At 43.2% G+C, this 27,116-nt stretch overlaps 1 protein-coding gene across 3 annotated transcripts in view; it reads left to right on the forward strand.

Moving 5' to 3' along the window:
* The window catches only part of LRP6 (LDL receptor related protein 6), a 197,169-nt gene that overhangs the window by 127,533 nt on the left and 42,520 nt on the right, over positions 1–27,116 (forward strand). For all 3 annotated transcript variants that reach the window (XM_039545877.1, XM_039545884.1, XM_039545895.1), the window contains 5 exons: positions 17,006–17,222; positions 18,522–18,811; positions 21,092–21,318; positions 24,782–24,966; positions 25,450–25,776. In XM_039545877.1, the coding sequence (XP_039401811.1) occupies positions 17,006–17,222; positions 18,522–18,811; positions 21,092–21,318; positions 24,782–24,966; positions 25,450–25,776 (1,246 nt within the window). The remainder of the gene's footprint in view (positions 1–17,005; positions 17,223–18,521; positions 18,812–21,091; positions 21,319–24,781; positions 24,967–25,449; positions 25,777–27,116) is intronic.

A 27,116-nucleotide genomic window follows, 5' to 3' on the forward strand; every position in this document is an offset into this window, starting at 1 on the left:
CACGTTTTTGTATAGCTACATTTAGAGGAACCAATATCTCTTGTAGATAGAAGTAAATGCAGATGAAGCATACATCTGAAACTGCTTTGCCTCTTAATTCTGGCCCTGGTATATTACACAAATGAGATACGTACAGTAACTCCTTGCTTAACGTTGTAGTTATGTTCCTGAAAAATGCTATTTTAAGCAAAATGATGTTAAGCGAATCCAATTTCCTCATAAGAATTAATGTAAATGGGGGAGGGGGAGTGTTAGGTTCCAGGGAAATTTTTTTCGCCAGACAAAAGACTATATTTCTCTCTCTCTCTCTCTCTCTCTCTCTCTCTCTCAAAAAAAAAAAAAACAATTTAATACTGTACACAACAATGATGATTGTGAAGCTTGGTTGAAGTGGTGAAGTCAGAGGGTGGGATATTTCCCAGGGAATGCCTTACTTCTACATGATGAACTAGCAATCGACTGAGCCCTCAAGGGTTAACACATTGTTGTTAATGCAGCCGCACACTCTACAAGGCAGCATGAATGGGGGGAGGGGAGACAGAGACACTGTGTGTGTGTGTGTGTGTGTGTGTGTGTGTGTGTGTGTGTGTGTGTGTGTGTGTGAGAGAGAGAGAGAGAGAGAGAGACACGCACGTTGCCCCTTTAAGTACTGTGACCGTACTCTAAGTACATTGCCTTTTTAAGTAGATCAGCAAGTTGAGACAGCAGCTGCTGCCAGCAAGCTTTCTCTGTCCTGAGCCCTTTCGTGTCCCCTCACTGCTGTGGAGATAAGGTACAGGATTGGGAGCAGGGGGTGGGGGAAACCCTGATGTTGGCACCCCTCTCCCCCCCCCCCTTTGCACAGCAAGGCGGAGGCTCCCGGGAGCAGCTCCAAGGTAGAGGGCAGGAGCACCACAGCAGTGTGGGGAGGGACACCTGAACTGCCTGGCAATTGATAGCCTGCTGGGCGGTGGCTGCATAGGGAACTTAGGGGGGCTGCCGGTCCACCCTGGTTCCAAGCCCCCACCACTAGCTCCAACAGGCTGCTCTTTCTGAAAGCAGTGGACAAAGCAGGCGGCTGCCAAACAAGGTTATAAGGGAGCATTGCACAACTTTAAACAAGCATGTTCTCTAATTGAGCAGCAACGAAACAGCGTTAACTGGGATGACTTTAAGCAAGGAGTTACTGTACACTGATTCAGCAAAGCACTTCTAGCATGTGCATAAGTACTTTGCTGAAGGAGGGCCTCAAAGTTCATTCTGGTTTGAGGCAGTGTTCAGGTTTTGTAGATATTCCATATTTTAAAATGAGGGGAAGGGATGCTGCAAGTTCTACTATTGATATAACTTACCAAAGTGAGGAGCTTTTCATGTGAGGCTCTGTAGCGGGGTCACTTAGGGGCCAGCAGGTCTCCAAGGTCCTGAATGGGCGTGGGGGCCTTGTCGGGCCATTTGGTGGCCTGGCGGCCAAGTTACTGTGCTGCTCCGGGTTGCTCGCAGTTGGACTAGGTCAGAGGGAAGGGTAGGGGGACACAGGCCCTCATTCTTCACTGGGTCCCGGCATAGGGCACAAGGGTGAAGGGTGTTTCCATCCGCTTTAGCTGACACCCCAGACAAGCCTCCCTGGGACACTTCCAAACCTCCACCCTGCTCTCTTCAGTTTGGGGTGTGGTCACAGCCCTCTGCTTCCCTCCTTGTGGAAGGTGGTTCAGACAGTCTCAGTGATTTGCACAGTCTGTCAGGACTTCTCAGTGTATGTCTACGCTACAGTTAGACATCCACAGGTGGTCCATGCTTGCTGACTCAGGTTTGGGGTTAAGAGGCTGTTTAATTGGAGTGCAGACTTTCAGGCTCGGCTGCACCCCTATCTCTGGGACCCTCCAACCCAAGCCCCAACATCTGCACTGCAGTTAAACAGCCCCAAGCCCAGAGAGACTGAGACAGCTGGCATGGGCCAGCTGCGGGTGTCTAACTGCAACATACCCTCAATGTCCATTTCTTCCCTCTCGTCAGAGAGAAGCGGAGAGGAAAAGGGTCAGATGCCTGGCTGCCCACTCGGGCTTTCCCCTGTGAATTCCAGTGTCTCAGAAGGTACTATCTGGCTTTCTTCCTGCAGACAGCCTTTCCATTCTCCTCAGCTTGACTGCCAGACTCCAATTTTAAGCTGGTCCTCCATTTCAAACATGCTCTGTAGCTGCTATGGGGCAGGGCGTTCTTGGCCCAGCATTGCTCCATCACCTTTTTAGTCTTAGTGAGGGGTTTATAAATGTAAAATATAGTGGGAACCTATTAAAAATATCTTCTGTAGGTTAGTGCTCAAAGAACTCTTGAGTGGTGTCCCACCAGTAAGACTTCCTTCATTGTGATTTACATACTCGCAGGTAGGTTGTTGATGCTTTAAAAAAAACCCAAAAGACAGTGAAAATTTCCCTCTTCCTTGTTTGTAGACTCCACTATGTGCAGTAAGAATACTGCCTGTCATCAGCCTGACTTTGCAGACATGGTACCATTTTACTGTTTTAAAAATAATTTTGAGACAGCAAAAGGCTTTGCGATATTGATTTGTAAAAGATTTTTCCTAAGTGTAGGTCTTGCGGACTCTGCCTGGACTCTAAAAGTTAGACTAGATTCTTTCCTTCTCGCACATAAACTCCTTTATTATTGGTGATAATCAGGCCACACTGGATCCTCATCTACATCTGTGCAACTCCATTCTCTTTGAATTATACCCTCAGAGACACCTATGCACAGGTGTGATAGTAAGGTAGTAAGTACCAACCCACTTTTACCTCTGCCTATGCATACCCACTGCCTTTAATAGACTTGCACCTGCGTAACTGATTGGAACATAAGCTCAGATCCTACTGTTCTGCCCTGAACACTTGTTGTTTTCTTGTCTCATAGTAGTTGGGAAGTGAAGTATTAGATTAGACTTGTGCTCATTATCCAGCCTCCAGCAATGGCCAGGACTAGATACTTTAAACAAAAGTGCTAAAATGACTCTAATGAAAAATTGTGGAATAACTATTAATCCTCTCCCCTCTAAACGGCCACATCGTAATTTTTCAAGATTCCTTCATGTGAAAAAATCTGTGTCTGATTCTGAACTTTCTGTTATTCCTATATCTTTTTTGAGGTGGGTTGACCAGAACAGAATACAGTATTCCAGGTGAAGGTTTACCATTTAGTTATATAATGAATGGCATCAGAGTATTTTTTTCCATTATTTTTTCCACATTCTTTAAACATCCTAACACTTTATTTGCTTTTATGAGCATGGCTGTACATTGAGCTGAGATGGATGTTGGATTTAGGATTAAATCCAGAGTAACTTCTCTTGTGTGCTCTGGAAGTAGCTGTTCCATGAGCTTTGACCCACATGACCAGTTTATATGTGGGTAGTTGAAATCACCCATTTTTATTGCCTCATTAAATTGTCTCTCTGATCACCCTCAACGCTACAAACCTAATATATTTCATTCTCTAAAGTGTGGTAATACAACCCTAGTAGTATATTCCTATTCTTATTATTTGGGATTTATATCCAAACTTTATGGTCCCCTCCACTCTGATGTGTTTTCATGGAATCTTTAAATTGTTGTGCTCACCCTCCACCTCTACAATCTAATCTATTCTTCTTGTATAGTTTATGCCCATTTAATACAGTACCCCTTTGATGTCATTCCACCATGTTTTAGAAGTGTTGAATGCATGACGTTTCTCTTCCATTATCAGGAATACTTATTTGCCCGTTTAAAACTTTTTTTATTTGTATATAGCTGTTGCCTCTCTCTGACATTTTTTAGGTTGTCTCTGTGCTCTCAACCCTGTTTATCCTTCATTTCAACTGTAATTTCTGTCTGATCCTTTACTACCAAATGTAGTTTCTTTTGTATTATTGAGACTTCCTAGAGGATGTCGTTGTTGATTGTCAAGATGTTTGTAAACAGAAGCTGGTTTTTTCCCCTATTTATTTGGGTATCTTTGGCCTGAGTCAATCCCAATGATAACACAATCCATTGTTTCTGAAATCAATTTATCACCATGAAAGTAATTAGGGTGTTAGAAATGCTATATTTGAGACATTGCTTAATTGATGCATTGGGTGAAGCTGTCTCATGGGAAATGAGTGAGTTTATTCAATATCTGCAATAACAGAAGTGGAACAAAATGTTTATGATGTCTGCAGTAATAGAAAAGGAAATGCAGAAAAGATATATTTTTAGATAGTTTTTTGGTGATATCCTTGTTATACACTTAGTGTTTTGTCTGAGAGCAACAGTAGGTTTTGTAACACCTAGCACGGAAAGAACAATTATATCTTGAGTAGAATTATTAAAAATCTGCCGCCTTTGCCATCAGATCACAAGTATTATCCATACAAAGTAATGATATTAGTTTTGCGTACTATTGTGTATACACATGTACAGATCCCATGCTAGACCAACTAATAACTCCCTCAACAATTAAAATAGTTGAACTAGAGGGTCACGCTTTGTTGCTTGTGTAAGATGGGCACATTGTATACACTAGAGGCTTCTTGGATTCCTGCATTCACCCCCGACGAGCTCCCTGTGTGCCACCTTTCTGGACCACTGTATTTCCTGAAACTCCCATGCTCCCCATGGCAGGGGCTCTGTGTTCTCCATGTCACTTTCTCACCCATACCAGGGTTCTCCATTCTCCCTTCCATGCTAGAGGCTCTTTGTGTGCCCCCATTTTCCCCCTTACCTCCACCATTCTTATTTATGTTCTTTCTTTGTGGGAGATAAGTAATTCAGGGTGTCGACATTTTAAACCATGTTGCGAGGAAGGGCAGAGCTGAGATGGGTGTGTTATGCTGGAAGGTGGTAATGGCTGCCATCTGCTGGTTCTTTGGTCTATAGACAGTTGCAGAGGTGATTGGAGTTGCTAAGTTTGCTAACCAGATGCCAGGGGCTTTGGATGTCCCCCGTTGTCCTTTTCCTGTCTTCTGAATTTCACCCAAATCAATAGGGTTGTGCCCATCGATGCCTAGAACATTCCCTGACATTTTGGAGTTGCTCAGATGATGGCATTTCAAAACACAGTAACTTTTGAATGCCACAAGTTGAGTGACAAGGTGGGTGAGGTAATATCTTCAGAAGTTGGTCCAATAAGACATTACCTTACCCACCTGGTCTCTCTAATATCCTGGGACCAGTACAGCTACAACTACACTGCATCAAGTTGAGTGTAAGCCCTTGCAAACTTGGCCAAATCTGAATTTAAGAATGGTCATACTGGGTCAGACCAATGATCCATCCAGCTCAGTACGCTGCCTATGACAGTGCCAGAGTTTCCAGGGGAGTGTGTAGCATATTGATTATTTGGAGTGTGGGGTTGTTTTTTTTGGAGGGGGGAGGGCAGTTTTGAGGAGGGACAACTTGATATGAAATGTTATTGGGAAGTCTTGCATTCTTTTGAATTATTTTTAAAGCTGTTATTCTTACAGCAACACGGTGCCTATTAAATGTTTTTTTTAATTTCATGAAGTGACCACAATACGTAGTATTAAAACCATTGTCCTTTCTTCAGAAATAATAAAACAAAAATCTCTCATAATCGGGTAAGCTGAACCGAACACCAAGAGTGTTTTCAGTCATGTCCTGAAATGATGCTAAGGTAATCTTCAGAATGGTAATAGAGATAATACTGAAAATGTTGAAAGGTCACATCACTGGGGTCCCTGCATATAACTCTGCCAATACACCACAGTAATGATTTGCCAAACCTGCCTGTTCTAATTGTAACTGAATGGAATTTTTACTGATGAAATGGTCAGGGTGTTTTGACTAGATTGAGACCACCAGTCAAATGTCAGCTAGTGCCACCGGAAGTGTAATGTCTCTGCATTGGCCCACTTGTATCACTTAGTTGTTGTAGGTAGTTAGAAGTGAATTACATCTAGAATATTTGGCAAAACTTGAGACACCAAACAAATAGCTCTGGTGCAGAATTCCACTCTGCAGTTTTTTGGTTTCAGATGAAAACAATACTATGAGATATTAAGTTGTATGTATTATTATTCACATTGTTTGGTCATCAGCATCTTAAGATATGGCCACTATTTTTTGTTTTAATTCATTTTATTTTCAACATGCTGATTTTCTTTTTTTTTTTTTTTAGTTTTGCATTGATATTGTTTTGTTTGACTGACTTGCAAGACCCTTGCCTATAAGAAAGACAATTTGCATTTCTTGTGTGTGATTTCCTCCCCCCCCTTTCCATAGAACTACTTGCTCTTTCAGTAAAGGTAGCATTTGTGGTTAAGCCACATCTGTTTCCTGTTGTAGCCTGTATTCTCACTGTGGTATGAAGTATTTAGAACGGCCTCAGAATGTGAAACCCACACCACACTGTGGTTAAAGCAGCACAAACCACTGGAGACACTAGCTCAGATTATAAGGCAGGTTTCTTAAGCAGGGATTCAAAGGGCCTGGTTATCAATTTGGCTGAATAATCCAGTCTGGGATCCTTCAGAGGAGTACACATGCAAGGAAGATCAGCTTGTGACCTGATTGTTCCCCGAATTTCACCATCTGAAGAGTTTGAGTGGTAGCTGTGTTAGTCCTTGTCAGCAAAAACAACGAGGAGTCCTTGTATTTATACCTGCTACTGTATTTTCCACTCCACGCATCTGATGAAGTGGGTTCTAGCCCATGAAAGCTTATGCCCAAATAAATTTGTTGGTCTCTGAGGTGCCACAAAGTCTGAAGAGTGTATGTTGAAATCCTCTAGAATGAGTTGATTTGTGACTTTTTTTTTCTCTTTTGCATCATCCCCGTGTCCCTTCTTGCTTTCCCTCCTATGTCACTCTGGTTCTTTTTTGTTTTGTGAACCACAAATTGGGATCCTTTTAAAACCTTTTGAAATCCAGCCAAGGTCAGTAGGAACTAAATGTTGCTGTCTTTGGTCATTATGGACTGAGTGCTGCTCTAACTCCAGCTCTTAGTAGACAGATATTCACTTTGAGAAACTTCTTCACCACAGTTGTCACTAATTGACAACACTTCTTGCCAGTCTCTGCCGAATGGTTATGGTTTGAATGGGCATGGAACCTGATTTATGCCCTCACCCTTCCAGGTGAGGGTTGGGGCATATGTGGGCAAGGTTGCACGGCCATAGTTCGTGCTGTACCTGGACTGCCAATCCAGCACCTTTCACCAGTGTTAAATAACCAAGTTTAAATAATCATTTAAATAACCAGGTTTTCTTGTTGCCCACCTAGGACTTGGGAGACTTGGGTTCTATTCCCTGCTCCACTACAGACTTCCCGAGTGATCTCGGGCAAGTTACTTAGGCCTGATCTACACTACAAAGTTAAGTTGACGCAAGTCTCCTTGTGTCAGTCTGTGTATGTGTGTCTATGTTCAGATTTGTCCCCAGCTGACTTAAGCACCCATTTACAGCAGTATAGTAAAATCACCTCCCTGAATGGCATAGAACCATGGTTGACCCACAGAGGACAACATAGTGTGAGTGTAGACACTGCATGACCTGACTTGACCCTAACAGTCTTCCAGCAGCTGTCCCACAATGCCCCATTCCCTGCAACAGTGACCATTCTGGCTACAATTTTAAACTCCATTGTCCAGGGTTCACAGAAGCCACATCCACCCCTTAAGCCTCCCACATGTTTTTTGAATGCCTCTTCCTGATTGCACACCTAGGAGCTCGCCCTTGTGTGCAACTGCCTAACAGACCATGTAGGATTAGGCGTGCTTCTGCCTGGAATACACAAGTATTGGATCTCCTTGGTCTGTGGGGAGAAGAGGCTGTGAAAGCGCAGCTACGGACCAACCATAGAAACATGGACATCTACGAGCATGTTGCACAGGGGATGTGGGAAAAGGGGTACAACAGAGAGGAGCAGCAGTGCCATGTGAAAGTGAAGGAACTTTGTCAGGGATACCAGGCCTGGGAGCACAACAGCAGATCAGGTACTGAGCTGCAGACCTGCATATCATACTTGGCAGAGACCCCACCAGCACTCCAAACCACTATGGGTACCTTTAAGGAGCCCAAAATAGCGGCCCCTGTTGTGAACAGTGGGGGGGCGGGGGACGGGACTCCAGCACTGCCGCAAGCCAGGAGCTGTTTGAGATTCCTCCACAGCCTAGCCAGTCTGAGCCAGTAGTTGAATCTTTCCTTGGTGCTGTCAAGGTGGCCAATGCACAGCTTCATGAGCCAGGGAGCGAGGGGTAGGCTAAGTCCCCCAGGATCAGCGTGGGCATTTCAACATCACTGATGGTAATCTGCCGGTTGGGAAAGAATGTCTCTGCTTGCAGATTTCTGAGCTTTCTAAGTCCTGTGTTCTTCCGGTAGCAGCTTGCATTGATATCAATGAAGAATTCTCGGTGATCCATCATTGCTTGTATAACTAAAGAAAAGTAACCTTTCTCTTGAAGTACTCAGTAGCAAGGCGGGCTGGTGCCAAAATAGGGATGAGCATGCTGTCTGGTGCCCCACCACAGTTTGGGAACCCATTGCTGCAGATCCATCCACCATGTCCTGCATGGTGTTGAGAATCACAGTCCTGTGCATCAGGAGATGATGAATGGTCCTACGCACTTGCTAAATGGAAGGATAAACAAAAATAGTTCTGCAGCTAGGGTCCTTGATTTCAGAAGGGCAACCTTTACAAAATTAAGGGAATTGGGGAAGTGGACTGGGCCTAAGAACTCCAGTATCTGAATGTGGAGGAGGCTTGGAATTATTTGAAGGTAAAGATGCAGAAACTATCGAAGGCCTGAGCAAAGGGAAAAATTGGTAAGGAAAGATTACAGACCAACTGGATGAACAAGCATTCAAACAGATTATTAAGAGAAAGCAGAAAGCCTACAAGGAATGGAAAAAGGATGGAGCAGCAAGAAAAGCTACCTGCTGGAGGTCAGAAAATGTAGGGGGAAAAGTGAGAACTGCCAAAAGCCAAGCAAAGTTGGACCTTCCAATGGAAATTTAAAACAATAGTAAAAAGTTCTTTAGTCATATAAATAAAAAGAGAACAAGGAAAGAAGTGGGACTGCTAAACACAGAGGATGGGAGTTGAGATTAAAGATAATCTACATATGGGCCATACTTAAACAAATACTTTACCCTTATTAAAAACCGAGGCCATGAGAAGTCTGGGGGATAGTGACCGGCTGGTTAATGGGAATAAGGATGTGGTAGTAGAAATTACCATATCTGAAGTGGAAGCCAAACTCAAACAGTTTAATGGGACAGAATCTGTGGGCCCAGATAATCTCCATCCAAGAGTATCAAAGGAACTGGCACATGAAATTGCAAGTCCAGTAGCAAAGATTTTCAATGACTCTGTAAACTTAGGGGTCATACACTATGACTGGAGAACTGCAAATATGTTACCTATATTTATGAAAGGTGGGAAAAAGTGATCTGGGAAACGACAGGCCTCTTAGTTTGACCTCAATTGTATGCAGGAACAAAGAACACATTTTGAAAGAGTAGTTAAGGACATAGAGGTAAACAGTAATTGGGATAAAATACAACATAGTTTTACAAAAGGTAGATCATGTCAGAGTAACCTCATCTTTCTTTGAGAAGATAACCAATTTTCAAGACAAAGGACATGCTGTAGATCTAATCTGCGTGGATTTCAGTAAAGTCTTTGATACAGTTACACATTGTAAATTATTAGTTAAATTGGAGAAGATGGGGATTAATACGAGAATTGAAAGGTGAGTAAGGAACTGGTTAAAGAGAAGACAACGGATCATACTGAAAAGTGTACTGCTAGGATGAAGGGAGGTTACTAGTAGAGTTCCTCAAGGATCAGTCTTGGGACCAGTGTTATTTAACATCTTCGTTAATGATCTTGACAGAAAAAGTAGGAGTGTGCTAATATAATTTGTGGATTACACAAAGTTGGAAAGTAGTGCCAATATGGAAGAGGACTGGAATATCATACAAGAAGATTTGGACAACCTTGAAAATTGGAGTAACAGAAGTGGGATGAAATTAAAGTACAAAGTGAAAGGTCATGCAACAAGAATTTTTGCTATAAACTGGGGACTGATCAGTTGGATGTAACAGAGGAAGAGAAAGACCTGGGTTTTAATAGTTCTTAACGTTTATAGATTTAGTAATTTTAATAGTTTTAGCATCTTTTAGAGTTACATTAAGCTACGGAGGAACCCATCATATGCTGGATATCAGACTGTGCCCAGAACGTTGGGTTTCAAACTCTGCGCCTGCTGTTGTCACAGTTTTATGTTACCAATCTGCCTGAGGTGTCAGGTAATTAGGCTGAGGCCATAGGATTGTTAGGGGAGGAGATGAAGGAGCACACCAAGGGTCTAAGTTTTAAAGTTTTATTAATAAAATAATAAAATAACAGCAGAGTGCGCTGAGGGTTCCCCATGTCACCTAGAGGAAGGAAGAAAGCGTTAGTGCCCCAAGCCCTAACCTGCTTTCATACTCCCACGCACTACCCGAGGCTGGCCAAGCCCTGGTGTAACGTGAGGGGAAGAAGTGGACAGGAGTTCTGTCCTGTGCACAGGTTGTCCAGGGTTCGCTGTCAATCTCCAACTTGCTTCAGCTCTTAGGAGGGTTTTAAGTCCTGGGTTTTGGGGGGGCATTTTGTTTAGGGATCTCTGTTTTTTGTGCTTTTTGTACCAGTTCAAACCAGCTTTCTGCGGCATCTCCAGCTTTCCCAAAACACACCGGCTTCAGGAATGAGACACAGTTGTTTTTCCCCTTGCTGGCCTCTACCATCTCGCTAGGTTTTGCAATTTTTGCAGTCCTGCTCAGAGTAGTTCTCCTTTCTTATGGCTGACTGGGGTTGGGTAAGATATGAACGCAGCTGCAGACTTCTAGTCGAGCGGTGTAACCTTAGACTGGGGCCAGCGTTTTATTTTTGGACTGAACTAGCTGAAGCATTGAGTTAATCCATTTTTTGCTCTTTCTCTCCCTCTTTGGCCTCTTGCAACCTGCAAAGGAATCTTCCACTCTACACTCACACCTTTAACCCTTTAACCCTTCCCAAAATGCCTTGCGGTGATTGCAACACCGTTAGCAACATACAATGCTGATCTGCCTCCCCAGGGGACTCCCTGAGGGAGGGAACCATTGGGGTGTGACATTGTCTACAGTCCTTTTCAGTCAATGATAACTACCAATGCTGCCTCTGCTGCTTGGGAGAAGCTCTCATCATGGCTTGGTGCAGAATTTGCCAGTCCTTCCCCAGCCATACCCAAGAAGGGTGAGCATTTCATTTCCGCAAGTATCTCATGGAGAAAGCAATGAGACCGCAATTGGGAACCCTCCATACGTTGGTCTGAATCAGCAAGTAGCATGCCTCCTGCTCCAAAATCCGACCCTGGTGCCAGGGAATCCAGCCCCACACACCCCATGGCACAGCCTACTTGGAAAGTTAGGAAGCACTCTCATAAGCATGGGAATAAGTCTTCCTCTAAGTCCACTTCAAAGAAATCAGCTGTGCCTGAAAGCAAATCCACCAGTTCAGCCCATGGGGACTTAAGATGTCGTAAGGCCCACAGATAAGACAAGAAGGCCAGGAACATTGGGCTCCGCTCGCTCCGGACCCTGCTCCGTTGGTACTGCCGTCCCTTTCACATCAATATTTATCCCACCACAGACTATTTCGCAGATTTGTGGGCTCCAGACACTTCCAATAGATATTTTCAGTGGTAGCAGCTCATGTCAGACATTGTTTTCCCATACTTTGGTGGCTCTTCACCACCAAATCATGCCAAGAAGCCTATACGTCAACCTCTATAATGCTCTGCTTCCTTTCCTCACTGGGAGTCAGAGTAAACATTGAAAAAATCTGTTCTTAACCCCATGCAATCTTTGGATTTCATTGGAGCAACCTTGAACTCTGTCACTGCAAGGGTGTACTTGCCCAGAGACAAGTTACAGACCATGAACAATATCCTAGCTCACATCTTGAGCAACCCTCAGGTAACAGTCAAAACATGCCTGTCCCTACTTGGCCGCATGGCCTCATGCACGTACATCACTCCATTCGAAAGTCTCCACCTTCGTTGCCTTCAAACATGGCTACAGTTGGTTTATTCCCCAAATGATCATTCCACAAACCTCACGCTGACCGTTCCCACCAAGGACAAATCCTCATCATGTATGTATGTGGGTCCCCTCTCTCCCCTCTTTGCTGAACATTACAGATGTGTCCCTACTAGGTTGGGGAGCCCATGTGGGCAACCACACGGTGCAAGGAACATGGACAACTTGAGAGTCCAGAATGCACATCAGTGCCCTGGAATTAAGGGCAAGAAAGAAGGCATGTGAATCTTCTCTTCCATTCATCCACTCTCACCATATCCTGATAATGTCAGACAACACCATGACAGTCTTTTACATTAACAAGCAAGGCGGAGCAAGATCTACCTCTCTGTGTGCAGAAGCAGTCAGATCACTCTATTTGCAGCCTAGCTTCTGAGGACGCAGAATGTACTCTCACGCTCCCTCAGCAGTCACTTCGCTATCAACTTCAAGTGGGAAAATCACGATACAGTGCTGCATGGCATTTTCATATGATAGGGAACCCCAACCTCTGTCTCCTGGTGCATGGTGCGCATGCATAACCCACAGTAGACTACAGATATGGACCCCACATCACGAAGAACCTCCAGTTGCAGGTAAGTAAGCTCTTTATACAGTCCAAACCAGATATTCACAAACGGCTAGGTAATGGTTTCTTTTCTTTTCTCCTCCCTTTCCCCTCACGTACTTTCCTTTCGTGGCAAGTAGATGGTTGATTGTGCTGTTTTAGTAGCCTCGCTTGCCATTTAAAGCTTATGTGAGCTTCCATTTAGTTTACAGTGCACACTTTTTAAATGATCATTTTACCAGCAGTTTCCCATGACACTGTCTCTGATACCACAGTTGTGTTCTATTGTTAAGTACAGGGTGAAAGTATGGTAGCTTAGCTGATGCAGTGTGGTGGTTACTTTTGGTAACTGGTGACATTTTAATGATGACTACTGTTTATTTTATTTGGTCACTTTCACTTACAGGATCTGTTTATGTCTAGGCATGCCCCATAGCTGGCTGTTCTGCTTAGCAAGCACTAATTATTGTGAATTAATTAGTTACAGACAAGTGGCTTATCTTTATGACTTAGGGAGGAAAAAAATGAAGTCAGCTCAAAGAATTAGAGCAACTGTGAAAGTCAGCAAGATGCTGATAAGATAAAATGTGGATGATGAGTTTCACTTAAGGGTGGAGATGTTTTCTTTACCAGTGAAAATTTTTGTAAAAGGGGGCTCTGCACACTGATTAGAGAGACTGGTGGCTTGAGCAAAAGGTGTTAGTCACAGCTTGCCTTATAGACGTTTTTAGAGCAGTTTCATGGTTCTTCAATTAAGCAGCCATCTTTTGTTCAGGCACCTCATTTGTCAAAAAAAGTATGTCGGGGAGCCATGCAGCTAGAAAAAATGGGGGAAGTCAGCAGATGTTGAAAGTTTCTGAAGTAGAATAACAGCACAGGTTTAATGCCTGTAGCAATATAAACTTCACAAACTAAAATGTAATGCCTACCTTATTTTTGTGGTGTGTGTGTAAATATACAGTGTACACTAATGGGCTAAAACTTTTTGATGTGACCATTTCCTGGAGTAATTTTGAATTTATTTCTAAGACAAATTTAGAGCCCATTCCTCCAAGCCAGCAAACATACAAAGCTTCTATTGTTTTCAGAAGGATTTCTGTCCAAGGAGGGAAGGCTCACAGGATTGGGTTCCCAATGTGGGATGGGGAAAATTGAGCAATACCAGACAGTTTTGCGACATAATCACTTCTGATAAAAAAGAAAATGTTTGGAGCCTATGGTGGTATTCCATATTTAATTTTTATTCCCAGCCACCACTTTAGCAAAGTATTTGGAAGAAACTAGAAATTACTTATTAAAACAAACAAACAAACAAACAAAAAAACCAGCAGGCTCTGCATTATGCCAAGAAAGACTTGGTTTTTTTTCTTCTTCCTCATTCCCCCTTCACCCTGACCCCCACTGCCCTGAGGATTGCAAGTGGGGGTGGCATGCTCTAGAGGCAGGCTGCTCATCCCGTAGTGCTAGGAAGCTTTTCTAACCACAAAACAGTGGCCCCCTGGCTAATGCATTGGTGTTGACTGACTCTGAAGGTTGTCTTTGCACACAGATCTTCGGAGTGGGTCATGGAGAGAGTAGGAAGCCCTCAGGGCTCTTCCAGTGGTGCACAGGACTCATTTAAAACAATGTGAATGTGATTCAAAAGTTTCTGCTTTCCCTAGTCCAGTGTTCCAAAATAAGGAGGTTGTGTCAGATGATCTTGGGTAACCCTGTAGGTTCTAGAAGAGGGTACTTTTTGAGGTGTTGCAGGGATGAGAATCCTATCTGGATACTTCATAAAGTTTTCCAAAAAATTAATGAATTTTACTAGTTGTACAATATTTTGGCATGCAAGTAAAAGGAAAAGTCTTTCCTAAAATGTTTATTGAAAACAAATGGAAAAACGTTTAAAGTAAATGCAGTATATTTCAGTAGTGATTTCTCTTTGCACACAATTCAGTAATCATATCAAATCATGTTGTAACATGATTGTTACATTGGCATAGAAATATGTCTTTTAAAATATTAGTTTCCTTCCACCTCCATCAATATGTATTTACTAGTAATATTTAGCACTTACCCGGTGCTTTAACATGGTCAAATGCTGTACAAAGACTAGTTAATCCTCCCAATGCCCCTTTGAGGAAGGTAAGTATTACCCAGTTTTAGCAACGGGGAAACTGAGGTAGAGAACATATGTCTTGACCAAAGCCACCAAGTGATTTACATGATTCTTATTGTTCAGAAGATGTAGAACTTAGTTATAAAGAATACAAAAATGGTTTGTTATTCAAAATGATGGATACAATTAGTTCTACCAAACTCTCTAGTTTGCAGAACCTGCTGTGTGGAATATTATCATCTGTCCTGAGCTGGACTAAGCTGTCATAGACGGGACTGCTAACTGACCTATATGCTGAGCCAGGACTTCCTGCCATTCTAAACTTGTATTCATCCTCCAGATCACAGTGTCCCTCCCATTTAAAACTAAAAGCAATAAAGATACGGTAGAAAGCAGATCAGAGGTATAGGACTGGATGTGTGACTGATATGCCTAATATGGGATCACAAAATAAATAGTAGCTAATGTGGTGATTTTTAAAATGTCTCCAGAGGCAATCCTGGCAGTTGGAGGCTGGTAAGCCTAACTTGACTATTGGGCAAATTGGTTTTAAAAAACTGTATTAAAGAACAGAATGATCAGGCACATATGTAAACACAGTATGTTCAGAAAGAGTCAGCACAGCTTATGTAAAGGGAAGTCATGCCTCACCAATCTATTGGAATTCTTTGAGGGTATCTATAAGCATGTGGATAAGGGTATCCAGGCAATATAGTATAGTTGAATTTTCAGAAAGCATTTGACAAGGTCCCTCACAAAAAGTTCTTAAGGAAACTAAGTAGTCGTGGGATAAGAGAGACTGTTCTTATGGATCAGAAAGTGGTTTAAAAGATAGGAAGCAAAGGATTTGAATAAATGGTCAGTTTTCACAACAGAGGGACCTGTGCTGTTCAACACATTCATTAGTGATCTGGAAAAGGGAGTGAAAACTGAGGAGGCAGAGTTTGAAAATGATACAAAATTATTCAAGGTAGTTAAGTCCAAACAAAACTGAGTGACTGGGCAAAAAAAAAAAAAAAAAAAGAGAGAGATGAAATTCAACATAGGTAAATGCAAAGTAATGCACATCTGGAAAAAATAATCCCAACTACACATGGATAATGATGGGTCCTAAAATAGCTGTTACCACTCAAGAAAGATCTTGGCATCACCGTAGATAGATCTCTGAAAACTTCAGGTCAATATGCAGCAGCAGTCAAAAAGTTTAACTGAATGTTAGGAACTATTAGAAAAAGGGTGGTAAGTAAGATGGAAAATATCATCATGCTACGATATAAATCCATGGTGCACCCATATGTTGAATACTGTGTCCAGTTCTGGTTGCCACATCTCAAAAAGGTATAGTGGAACTGGAAAAAGGGTTCAGAGAAGGCGGCAAAGATAATGAGGTATGGAATGACTTCATTACAAGGAGAAACTAAAAAGATTAGGGCTGTTCAATGAGAAGAGACATAACTAAGGGGAGACATATGCTAGAGCAGCTCCTGGCCCCTGGCTTAGCCATGACTCTGCTCCAAGCCCAGAGTGTGGACACATTCCTTTACTGGTAAGAGGAGAGGGGGGTAAGAGGAAAAGTTTGGGTATCACTGTGATAGAGGTTTGTGTAATCATGAATGGTGTGGAAAAAATAGAGAAGTGTTATTTACTCTTTCAACACAATACAAAAACCAAGGGTCATCTGATTAAATTAACAGGCACTAAGCTTAATACAAACAAGAAAAAGTACTTTTTCACATAACACACAATTAACCTGTGGAACTCTTTGCCAGAGGATGTTGTAAAGGCCAAAAGTATAACAGGGTTTCAGAAAGGACTAGATAAGTTAATGGAGGATAGCCAAGATGATCAGAGATGTAACCCTGTTTTTGGGGTGACCCTAAACCTCTGACTGCCAGAAGTTAGGAGGGGGGAAGATGGCGTGGATCATTCCAACTGCCCAGTTCTGTTTATTCCCCATGAAGCTCTAGTACTGACTACTGTTGGAGGCAGAATACAGGGCTAGATGGATCATTGGTCTGAACTAGCATAGCAGTTCTTGCATAGTCTTACTATAGGATTGCTGAGTCATAACCTCCCTTTAGGATCTGTTTATCTGGATTTTGGTTATAAGGATGGACAGGTCCTGCATGGATTTGTGAATGGAGGATTTGCCAAAAGCCTTTCTGATAGTTTAGTTAGGGTTTTTTTTATTTTGTGTTGAAAAATTTAGTTATTAATCATGGGCTGTCTGGAGAAATTATTCTGCATATTGGCAGGGTTTCTCTCATTCAATTTTTTGTGTCTCTATGCAGGTCATGAATGCAGATGGCAGTAGCAGGAGAGTTCTGGTGGAGGACAAGCTGCCTCACATCTTTGGATTCACTTTGCTGGGAGATTACATCTATTGGACCGACTGGCAAAGGCGTAGCATTGAGCGAGTGCATAAGCGTACAGCAGAAAGAGAAATCATCATAGACCAACTTCCTGACCTAATGGGCCTGAAAGCTACTAATGTCCATCAGATCATTGGTGAGTGACTGAAAATCAGACCTGGACAAAAAGTGTGAAAAGCAACTTCATAAGCAGCTGAATGGGATAAGTGGTTTCTTTCACACTGTAAAGAGACTACCCCAAAGTGTTAGCAAGAACACAGAGAAAATCTGTGGTTGTATTTAACTGGGATAGTGAGAGTAGGGAATGGTGTTAACAATGCCCTTCTGCAAGCTTTGAGGGCTCTATAGCAGGGGTTGGCAACCTTTCAGAAGCGATGTGCCAAGTCTTCATTTATTCATTCTGATTTAAGGTTTCGCGTGCTGGTAATACATTTTAACGTTTTTAGAAGGTCTCTTTCTATAAGTCTATAATATATAACTAAACTATTGTTGTATGTAAAGTAAATAAGATTTTTAGAATGTTTAAGAAGCTTCATTTAAAATTAAATTAAAATGCAGAGGCCCCCGGACCAGTGGCCAGGACCCGGGCAGTGTGAGTGCCACTGAAAATCAGCTAGTGTGCCGCCTTTGGCATGCGTGCCATAGGTTGCCTACCCCTGCTGTATAGCCTGGTTGTCATCTTAGGGCTTGTCTGCTCTTAAAATGCTACAGCGGTAGTGCTTCAGTGTAACCACTGCCTACCTGACAGAAGGGGTTCTCCCGTTGGCATGGGTAATCCACCTCCTCAAGAGGTTGTAGAAGAATTCTTACGTTGCCGTCTGCACATGGACTTAGGTGAGCTTAACTGCGCCACCCAGGGGGTGGACTTTTCATACCCCTAAGCGACATTGTTAGGCTGACTTAATTTTCTAGTGTAGACCGGGCCCTATTAGAACATGCACAGAATTCAGTTTAGTTATGTGATTATATGTATTTTTTTAGCACCAATGGTTAATGAAACTAAGACTGTTCTACATGCCTTCATCTCACAACCTGTCTACAAATTGTGCTCCCTGTGTCTTCATGAAAGCTAGGAGCGACACAGGTTTTGCATGTGCACTGATTGGTCTAAATGGGCACTAAGTTACATGTGTCAAATGCAGGCCTCTTCCCAGCTGTTTGCCTGTGTGAAATGAGTGTTTGGTGATGTCAGTTCAGCTCTTAATAGACTTCCATAACATACACAGATCACTATCACAATAATATTCTTTTAGTGGTCTGAATGGCTGTGAAGTCTGCAACTATTTTCATTCTTAAGGTAATTGCTATAGGACAAGGCTGGGGTAGATTGCAGGGCAATGTACTGTGGATAAAGTTAGCACTGCTGTCTGAGGATAATTATCTGGAAAAGGAGGGCAATGTCAAATAATTATTTTTGCTTCTACTGAATGTGTAGGTGCAAACCCTTGTGCAGAGGACAATGGTGGTTGCAGCCATCTCTGTCTGTACAGACCTCAGGGTCCTCGCTGTGCCTGTCCCATAGGCTTAGAGCTGATCAGTGATATGAGGACTTGCATTGTCCCAGAAGCTTTCCTGCTCTTTTCTCGGAGAGCAGATATCAGGCGAATCTCTTTGGAAACCAACAACAACAATGTTGCCATCCCACTTACGGGAGTCAAAGAAGCTTCTGCTTTGGATTTTGATGTGACAGACAATCGGATTTACTGGACAGATATCTCGCTGAAGGTAAAGGAGAGAGTTGTCTCTGTCTAGAGTTCAGTCCCACATGGGCAGCTCTGCCTCCCCAAGCAGCCCTGTGTGGTCCCGCTGGGGCTCTGCGGCTCTTCTCCCCTCCCTCCCCGCGGGCTGGGACCAGCCAGGGACTACAGGTGGCTGGAACCGGTGCTCACACTGCCTGGTGTTTGGGGGTGGGGGGAAGCGCACCGCCAGCCCAGCGCTCCTGGGGAGGGAAGTCTCTAGGTGCCGGTGGGGGAAGGAGGGCGGGAAGGGCGGGGCCTTATGCAGAAGGGGGAGGCTGGGCAAGGGGATGGCTAGCCTCCTCGAGTCCAGGGTTCACTCTCTGCCCATGCAGTCCACTATTGCTGCATTTTCAGAACACTTAAACTCAAGAACTGACCAACAAATAAATTTTACATAATTCTAGTTCAGAGGGAAAAGCTTGACCGAACACAAAATGTCTTCATATCCTGGCTAAATTCAGATGTGTGCTTTTTAAATCAGTGGATCTATGTTTTCTCACATACACTATGAATTTGCAAGGATAAACATCAGCATTTTGTGGAAAACTGAAACGGGGGGGGGGAGGGGGAGTGCCACTTTGAGGGAGATTTGGGGGACTTAACATGGATATCTTGCCAAATACATTGTGGGAGGGAACTGTGTCTTGGGCCTGAAGTGAAAGCTGATGTTAATCTTACTCCAGTATGCATTAGTTATGAAGATTCCATACATTAGGTGAAATATGGTATGAATTATAAATTATACTGAAATAGCTAGATTATTCAGTTGAGACTGAAGTATTGAGGAGTGTTGCATATCAGAAACAGGCATAAGGCAGACAAATGGTGTACAAGTTTCAGCATCGATATTCACTAGTCTAGTTTCACTCTCATTTTCAGGAGCAGTAAATTTATTCAGAAATGGAAATATCAGGATTTTTTGTAATAAAGGAAGAATTCTGTAATTGCGGTGAGGCTTACACAACAGCTTGCTGTGTTCTGCACTCAGTAACTTAGGAGTTGGGCACACAAGGGCTCAACACATAGCTTGTAAATGAGTTTCTGAGAGGGAAGCTGGCCAAACTGTTGTAGAAACTGGTTTAACTTGAACTGTGGTTGAAATAGATTAAACATGGTTCCCAAATTTGGTTTGAAAGGACGTTGTAGATAGGGATTAAGGGATGCTGAACTCCCAATTGTGCACACGCTTGTGACATCACTGGTTCTAGCGCACAAACTGTAAGCAAACAAAATTGAACTTTGACTTCTGCAGTGTTAGAAACATGAGGAGTGAGGGATGGGAGGAAACTAGTGTTCGCATACCATTGTTGTTCTTGGCAAAGGGCTTCTTGGTCATAATTGTATACCAGTAAATGGCTAAGCTATGAAATATTATACAATTATGGCTGCCTCTATCGTCATAGGAAGTGCTATGAAGTTGAGAGTTAAAAGAGAGAAATCTTTTGGACAAAAGAGAGATCAGAAACTCATCTTAATGGGGAATTAAATTAGTTGCTTACCATCCGTCCATAAACACTGGCACTGCAGAGCTAACTGACTTCTTGGCCATTGATTGTTTTCATCTATGTGGTGGTTTGTGCTGAACTTTTTAGATGAGGATGTTGTTTAAAAAAAATAATGCACTGACACAAGACATTTGGCACCATCACAGTGTTCACGGTGCTTGTGTGTTCTGCCCCCTCCAGCCTGTGTGCTGTCTTGTGTATTTAGATTGTAAGCTCTTTGGAGAAGGGACTGTCTACTAATCTGTATTGTGCCTACCTCAATGGCCCCTGCTGTTGATTGATCCTTGGGCACTACCATAATTAATAAACATCATGAATTAATAATGTGGCGTGGGTGGTTGGGTGGTGAGTGGCATGTGAAATAGAGGAGGTTGGATTAGATTGTCTGGTGGTCCCTTCTTGCCTTTAAATGCTGTCTCTGTGACTCTAAAATATCGCTCCTCGCTGTAGCATAGAAGCTTCAGCATGAGGCTGAGAATTCCAAAATGTTTTCTCCTCAAAGCTGGCTGAGAGTTGTTAAGGTCAGTGTGGCGTGTAGATTGCTTAATGGAACCCAACTAAAGTCAACCCGTTTATTTCTTCAGTGACCATAGTAAATCATCACTCTTGAATAGGCCTTTTCGTTAATTGTACGAGTAAGTAGCATATTGTATGAACTTCTTCCCTACAAGATGCCTGAAATCTGAAAGTTTTTAAATGCAAACCCCAATGACAGACTGGTAAAGTTCCTAATTTACCTTTGTACCATTGTATCCCTGAAGACGATCAGCAGGGCATTTATGAACGGCAGTGCACTCGAACATGTGGTGGAGTTTGGCTTGGATTACCCAGAAGGCATGGCAGTAGACTGGCTAGGGAAGAATCTGTATTGGGCCGATACTGGAACAAATCGTATTGAAGTGTCAAAGCTGGATGGACAACATCGTCAAGTATTGGTGTGGAAGGATCTGGACAGCCCCCGGGCACTGGCATTAGACCCTGCTGAAGGGTAACTTGCTGATTTAATTTTATGTTTACGAACTTCTTAAAAGTAACACTTGCATATTTTCTGTAGGGCATGTTAATGAGGCACCAGTATATAAATCCTGAGAGAACTCAGCTTGAGGAATGTAACCTAGTAATTTAGAATACAAGGGCTGGAGGAATGTGCTCTTAATGTCCTGAATAATCATTAGGAATACTACACAAAAATCAGAGAAGCTCATTAAAAAAGGATTTATATTTAGTTTTTTAATTAATCATAAAATCGAAATAGCTTTAGGTTTATGGAATTCATTAATTAGAAAAGGTCCATCACACTGAAAAGAAAATTTGTCCTTTTAAAATGGAGCTCCCTTTCATCACGGGTTTGGGTGTTGTGAAGGTATTATGTGCTCTGCCTCTGAGGGGAAGGTGAAGCTCACTGTGTGAGAATAAGGAGAGAGATTATTTTGGAGGCAAAGGACAACTTTGGTAGGCGGGGGAGGGAAATAGAGCATCCAAGAAAACTGCTCTATCTGCCTATCCAAAATGTAAGATTTTTGTAATGAGAGAAGTCTTTTCTCCAGGAACAACTCAATCACATTAAAATGCAATAGCATTTTATGTCATAAGAAAAGAAATGTCATAATACTTAACATCTACATAGCACTTTATAACCTTGAAATGCTTTACAAACATTTACTAATTTATTCCTTGCAAAATCCACGTGAGAGACAGTACTTGTGTATTACCCCTATTTTACAGATGGGGAAACTGATTTTCAAATATCCTGAATTCTCACAGTTAACATTGACTTCAGTTGGAACTGTAGGAGCTTAGGAACTTGGACACATCACTCAGTGCCTGATTTTCAAAGGCCAGACTGAGTCACTGCATAGAACTTGGAAAGTCTCAGGATTTCCAGGCTCCCATTCACTGCCTCTCTATACCATCTTTCTCTTGAAAAATAACAGTTAAAGTTTGCTAAATACCAAAAATGTTCATCCAAAGTGGGAGAGAACTAAAATTGCTGATGTGATACGCAAATCTGAACCAGATGTTCTGGGAGTATGCAGTGTCCACGTAGTTCCTCAAAGCTGCTCAAGGCCTGGAATTGCAGATTAGTGCTGTAATTTTACCACTTACCTTGAGGTGACTCATTTTCATCACTGGTATTCAAAAGTGCTAGTATTTCTCACTTACTGCAAAGTTGCTCAGTATCCCTTGCTCTAATACAGGAGTCTCAAACGCGCGGCCCGCAAGGTTGTTGTTTTTTTTGCAGCCCGTGAGCTTGTCGCGGCCCCCCAGCCCTCCCCCAACGTTTACCTAGAGCGGCTCCAGCCCGACGCGCACCGGGGGCAGGGTAGGCTCCCTGCCTGCCTGCTCTGCCCCGTGCCGCTCTGGGAAGCGGACAGAACCTGGGGGAGGAGAGGCGCAGGGGTGTGTGTTGATGTTGCTTCAGGCATCGCCCCCAGCATCTCCCATAGGCCGCAGTTCCCCGTTCCCAGCCAATGGGAGATGCTGGGGGGCGGTGCCTGAAGCCCCCCACCCACGCCCCTGAGCCCCTACTCTCCCACGTTCCAGCCGCTTCCCGGAGTGGTGCGGGGACAGGGTAGGTAGGCAGGGAAGCCTACCCTGCCCCCGGTGGGCACTGGGCCAGAGCCCTCCCCTCCGAACCCCTGCAGTCGAACCCCCTGCCCTGAGCCCCTTTCGCACCCCTCATCCCTCCTGCACCTCACACCCCAACTCCCTGTCCTGAGCCCCGCCTCCACCCCCTGGGGGCAGGGAAGGAGTGGAGTTGGGGTGGGGATTTTGGGGAAGGAGTTGGAATGGGGGCAAGGAAGGGGTGGGAAGAGGCGGGGCAGGGCAGGGCCTCATGGAAGGGGTGGAGTGGGGGCGGGGCCGAGGGCGGCAGAGGGGAGATGTCAGTAATGTGGCCCTCGGGCCAATGTACTAGTCCTCATGTGGCCCTCGTGGTCATTTGAGTTTGAGACCCCTGCTCTAATAGCTGTCTGGCCAGAAATAGCGTCAAAACACATGTAGACCAGAGTGGTTCTCAGTTCCTCATCTTAAATTCACACTGGGACCCCAATAGCAAAGTTGCTTTACTTGCATTATCTCCGTTTTTTTGTTTGTTTTTAAAACAATAAATGATCACCAAGATTTTCAGAAGTGGGTTTTCTTCTTAAGCCCATGTTTAGACACCTAAATAAGTGGCCTAATTTTTCTAAAGTACTGATAACTCAGCAGATCCCATTGAATAATGAGCCTACGTATTTAGGAACCTATCCATTATCTATCAATTTCTTTACAAGCTTGGCCAGTATATATTTTGTCAGGTCACTGCACACTCATAGTGATCTTATTCCTATTTAGTTTACCTTACCTATCTAACCAGCATAGTCCATGGCAGACAATACAAAGAATTTGGTATCATACATATGGAAACGCATCTCCCTGCTGCAATCCAATGATGCCAGAGAACAATAGCATATGCTTATGTGTTGACCGCTGTTGCAGTACTTAGATGATATGTATTCTATACGTAGTAGAGTGAGAACATTACCTTGGCTCAGCAATACGTGAGATGAAGTGTATCGTTACCCAACTGCAGTGGAAAGCCTCTGAGATCTGTTTGCAAGACTTTCCGATGTGCCGGGGGTGCTCACTGCTCAACCCCTGGCTCTGCCACAGGCCCTGCCCCCACTCCACCCCTTCCTGCCCCCTCCCCTGAGCCTGCCATGCCCTCGCTCCGCCCCCTTCCCCCCCCCCCCCCCTCCCCCCCGAGTCTCCTGCATGCCACGAAACAGCTGACTGGGAGGTGCGGGGAGGGAGGGGGAGGCGCTGATCAGCGGGGCTGCTGGTGAGCGGGAGGAGTAGGGGACTGATGGGGGGCAGCTGATGTATTACTGTGGCTCTTTGGCAATGTACATTGGTAAATTCTGACTCCTGCTCAGGTTGGCCACCCCGGTCTAGTCCATTACTACCTGTAAGACCAATCTCTGGTGTGGAAACTGGTGGAGAAAGGCACTTCAAGGAAATATCCTCAAGAAACATTTAGTTCAGAGTTCAGTAGAGGATTTAATAGAAGCAGAAGGCAATTTTTGTTGCTCATGCAATGTGCTTTGGATCAATTCTTGATAAAGAACAATGTGCAATCTAATGTACCCAGATGACATCCTGTTTATTATTAGCTAACACACGTGAACTAGTTAAAGACTGAAGGGCTCTAGTAAAGAAGTCCTTGGTAAGGGTCCAGCTTTGGATCGAGCAAATAAGGAAATCGGACTCCTTTCCTAGCTTTTATTTTGAGAAAAATATTTAATGTGTTTTAATAAACACTTAAATTTGTAACTCTGGGTTTCTGTTCCCGTTCTTCTTGCTTTTGTGTTGTTTTTTGCTTTCATGTACTGGCAAGAAATTTTAAGAGTCTGCATTAGCACAAAACTTCTATATCTGATAAATGAGAAATTTCTGGCATTTTTATACAGGTTTATGTACTGGACTGAGTGGGGTGGGAAGCCCAAGATTGACCGAGCTGCCATGGATGGAAGTGAACGTACTACTTTGGTACCAAACGTGGGACGAGCTAATGGGCTAACAATTGATTATGCTAAAAGAAGACTTTACTGGACAGATCTAGATACCAACTTAATAGAATCTTCAAATATGCTAGGTAAGTTGCTGTGGCTTTTTCTGTGCAAGCTGTGTATTTTTAGTTACATGTAGGACAAAGCTCTCAACTGGTAGCTTTTGGAGTGTCCTCTCTGGCAAAAAATATAACCAGTATTTCATTTGTTGTCGGGAGGTGGTGGGAAAGCCAAACTGCAAAAGCTCATAGATTTAATATACTCAGAACTGATTTTTTTTTTTTTTAAGTAGGCGCACTCCATTGTATATATCAGGCATGAGGGTAGGGTGTGTGTGTGTGTGTGTGTGTGTGTGTGTGAAAGAGAGAGGGACGAGGAAGGGGCCTCATGCTGCAGATGGATTGTTACAGAAGACTGGAAATCCTGGTGGAGGCTGATACTAAACTGTAAAATTTTTTTTACATTTTTAACCTCTCCATGAAGCAGCAATGTCTAGCACATTGTTATAAAAACCTAGTATGTCCCCAGTAATTCCTCTTGTTTTTTCTCTCTCCCTTTTTTGAAAACAGGCCTTGACCGTGAGGTTATAGCAGATGACTTGCCTCACCCGTTTGGCTTGACTCAATACCAGGATTACATCTATTGGACAGATTGGAGCCGGCGCAGCATTGAGCGAGCCAACAAGACCAGTGGCCAGAACCGGACCATCATCCAAGGCCACTTGGATTATGTGATGGATATCCTGGTCTTCCATTCCTCAAGGCAGGCAGGCTGGAATGAATGTGCATCTAGCAATGGGCACTGCTCCCATCTCTGCTTGGCAGTTCCAGTTGGTGGTTTTGTGTGTGGATGCCCAGCTCACTATTCCTTGAATTCTGACAACAGGACCTGTAGTGGTAAGCCCTAAGCACAAATGACAAATTAGAGGCATAGGGAACAGAATGCCATGTTTGTTCCAATGGGCATAAATTATGGAAGCAAATGCATTTGGTAACAGATAAAAGTATTTTACTAGAAAAAAGAAACATTTTTCATTCCTGTCTTCTCTATTTATTTTTAATAGCAACAAAGAGGAGACAGTTTGCTTTGGTGACAGGAATATGATATGCCAAGTCATGGCTCATTTCTTCCTTTGGCGGAGGGGGTGTATATGTGTGTGTGTGAAGGTGGTAATAAAACTGGCTGGATTTTGTTTTCTAACCATACTAAAATCCTACCAGGCAATTGAGTAAAAGTTAGGATATTTTAAAAAAATTTCCAGGCCAACAGCTTGGCAATGGGATTAATTTCAATGAACCTTTTTATTCATTCTGCCAACCAGAATAAGGCTGGGTATAAAGAGAAGCTGGAAACACTACTTTTGTGCCGGCCCATGAAAGTTACTTCATGTCCCCTTTTATTTTTTTGAGATTTACCAGGCATAGAGGATTAATGGGATTTTGGTGTGTGTTTTGGAATATTGGATGAGTTTTAGGTTGTTGGAGGTGAATTTAGTTGTGATTTATATTCCAGCTTGAAGGGGTGTTGGACAGACCTTCCTCCAGAGCTCACCCCAGTGTGGCTAAAGGCATTGCTTTTGAGTGAGAAAAGAGGCCCCAGAGTGCTGCCTTCACAGCACTTTCAGTTCCTGATCGCAGTAGAGGCAGCAAGCAGCCAAACCCCAGGTTTTTTCATTGTTGTGCAGTGTGTGAACCACAAGGCCCTGAGGCTGACCACAGTTAGTTTCTAGCCAAATAATTCATCTTTCAATAACTGGCTGCCAGTGCAGCACTCATATTTCTTCATAGGATGGTCCCTACATGTATTCCACACATTGGATACACATGAGCACCATGTGTTTGAATCCAGAATTTTTTTTTGCAAGCAGTGGCCATTGGCCTGTACATGTGCTGTAGCTTTTCTCATGCTCTAAACCCAGGGCATGAAAAGTGGTGCAGGCCTACACCTCTCCAGTTCCTGCTTATTGCTGCATGATCTGAATCGAGATCTTTGGTGTTCTAATTTTTTTTTTTAAAACAGTGTCATTGCTGTAAAATGTTGTACACAATTAGTTTTAGTTGTTTTTATAGTATACAGTAGAACCTCAGCGTTATGACACTTCCGGAATGGAGGTTGTTCTGAAATGTTCATAACTGAATAAAATGTTATGGTTATTCTTTCAAAAGTTTACAACTGAACATTGACTTAATACAGCTTTGAAACTTTACCTCACAGAAGAAAAATGCTGCTTTTAACT

The sequence above is a fragment of the Mauremys reevesii genome, linkage group 1, assembly GCF_016161935.1.
Source record: "Mauremys reevesii isolate NIE-2019 linkage group 1, ASM1616193v1, whole genome shotgun sequence".
In the NCBI taxonomy this organism is placed as follows: domain Eukaryota; kingdom Metazoa; phylum Chordata; order Testudines; family Geoemydidae; genus Mauremys; species Mauremys reevesii.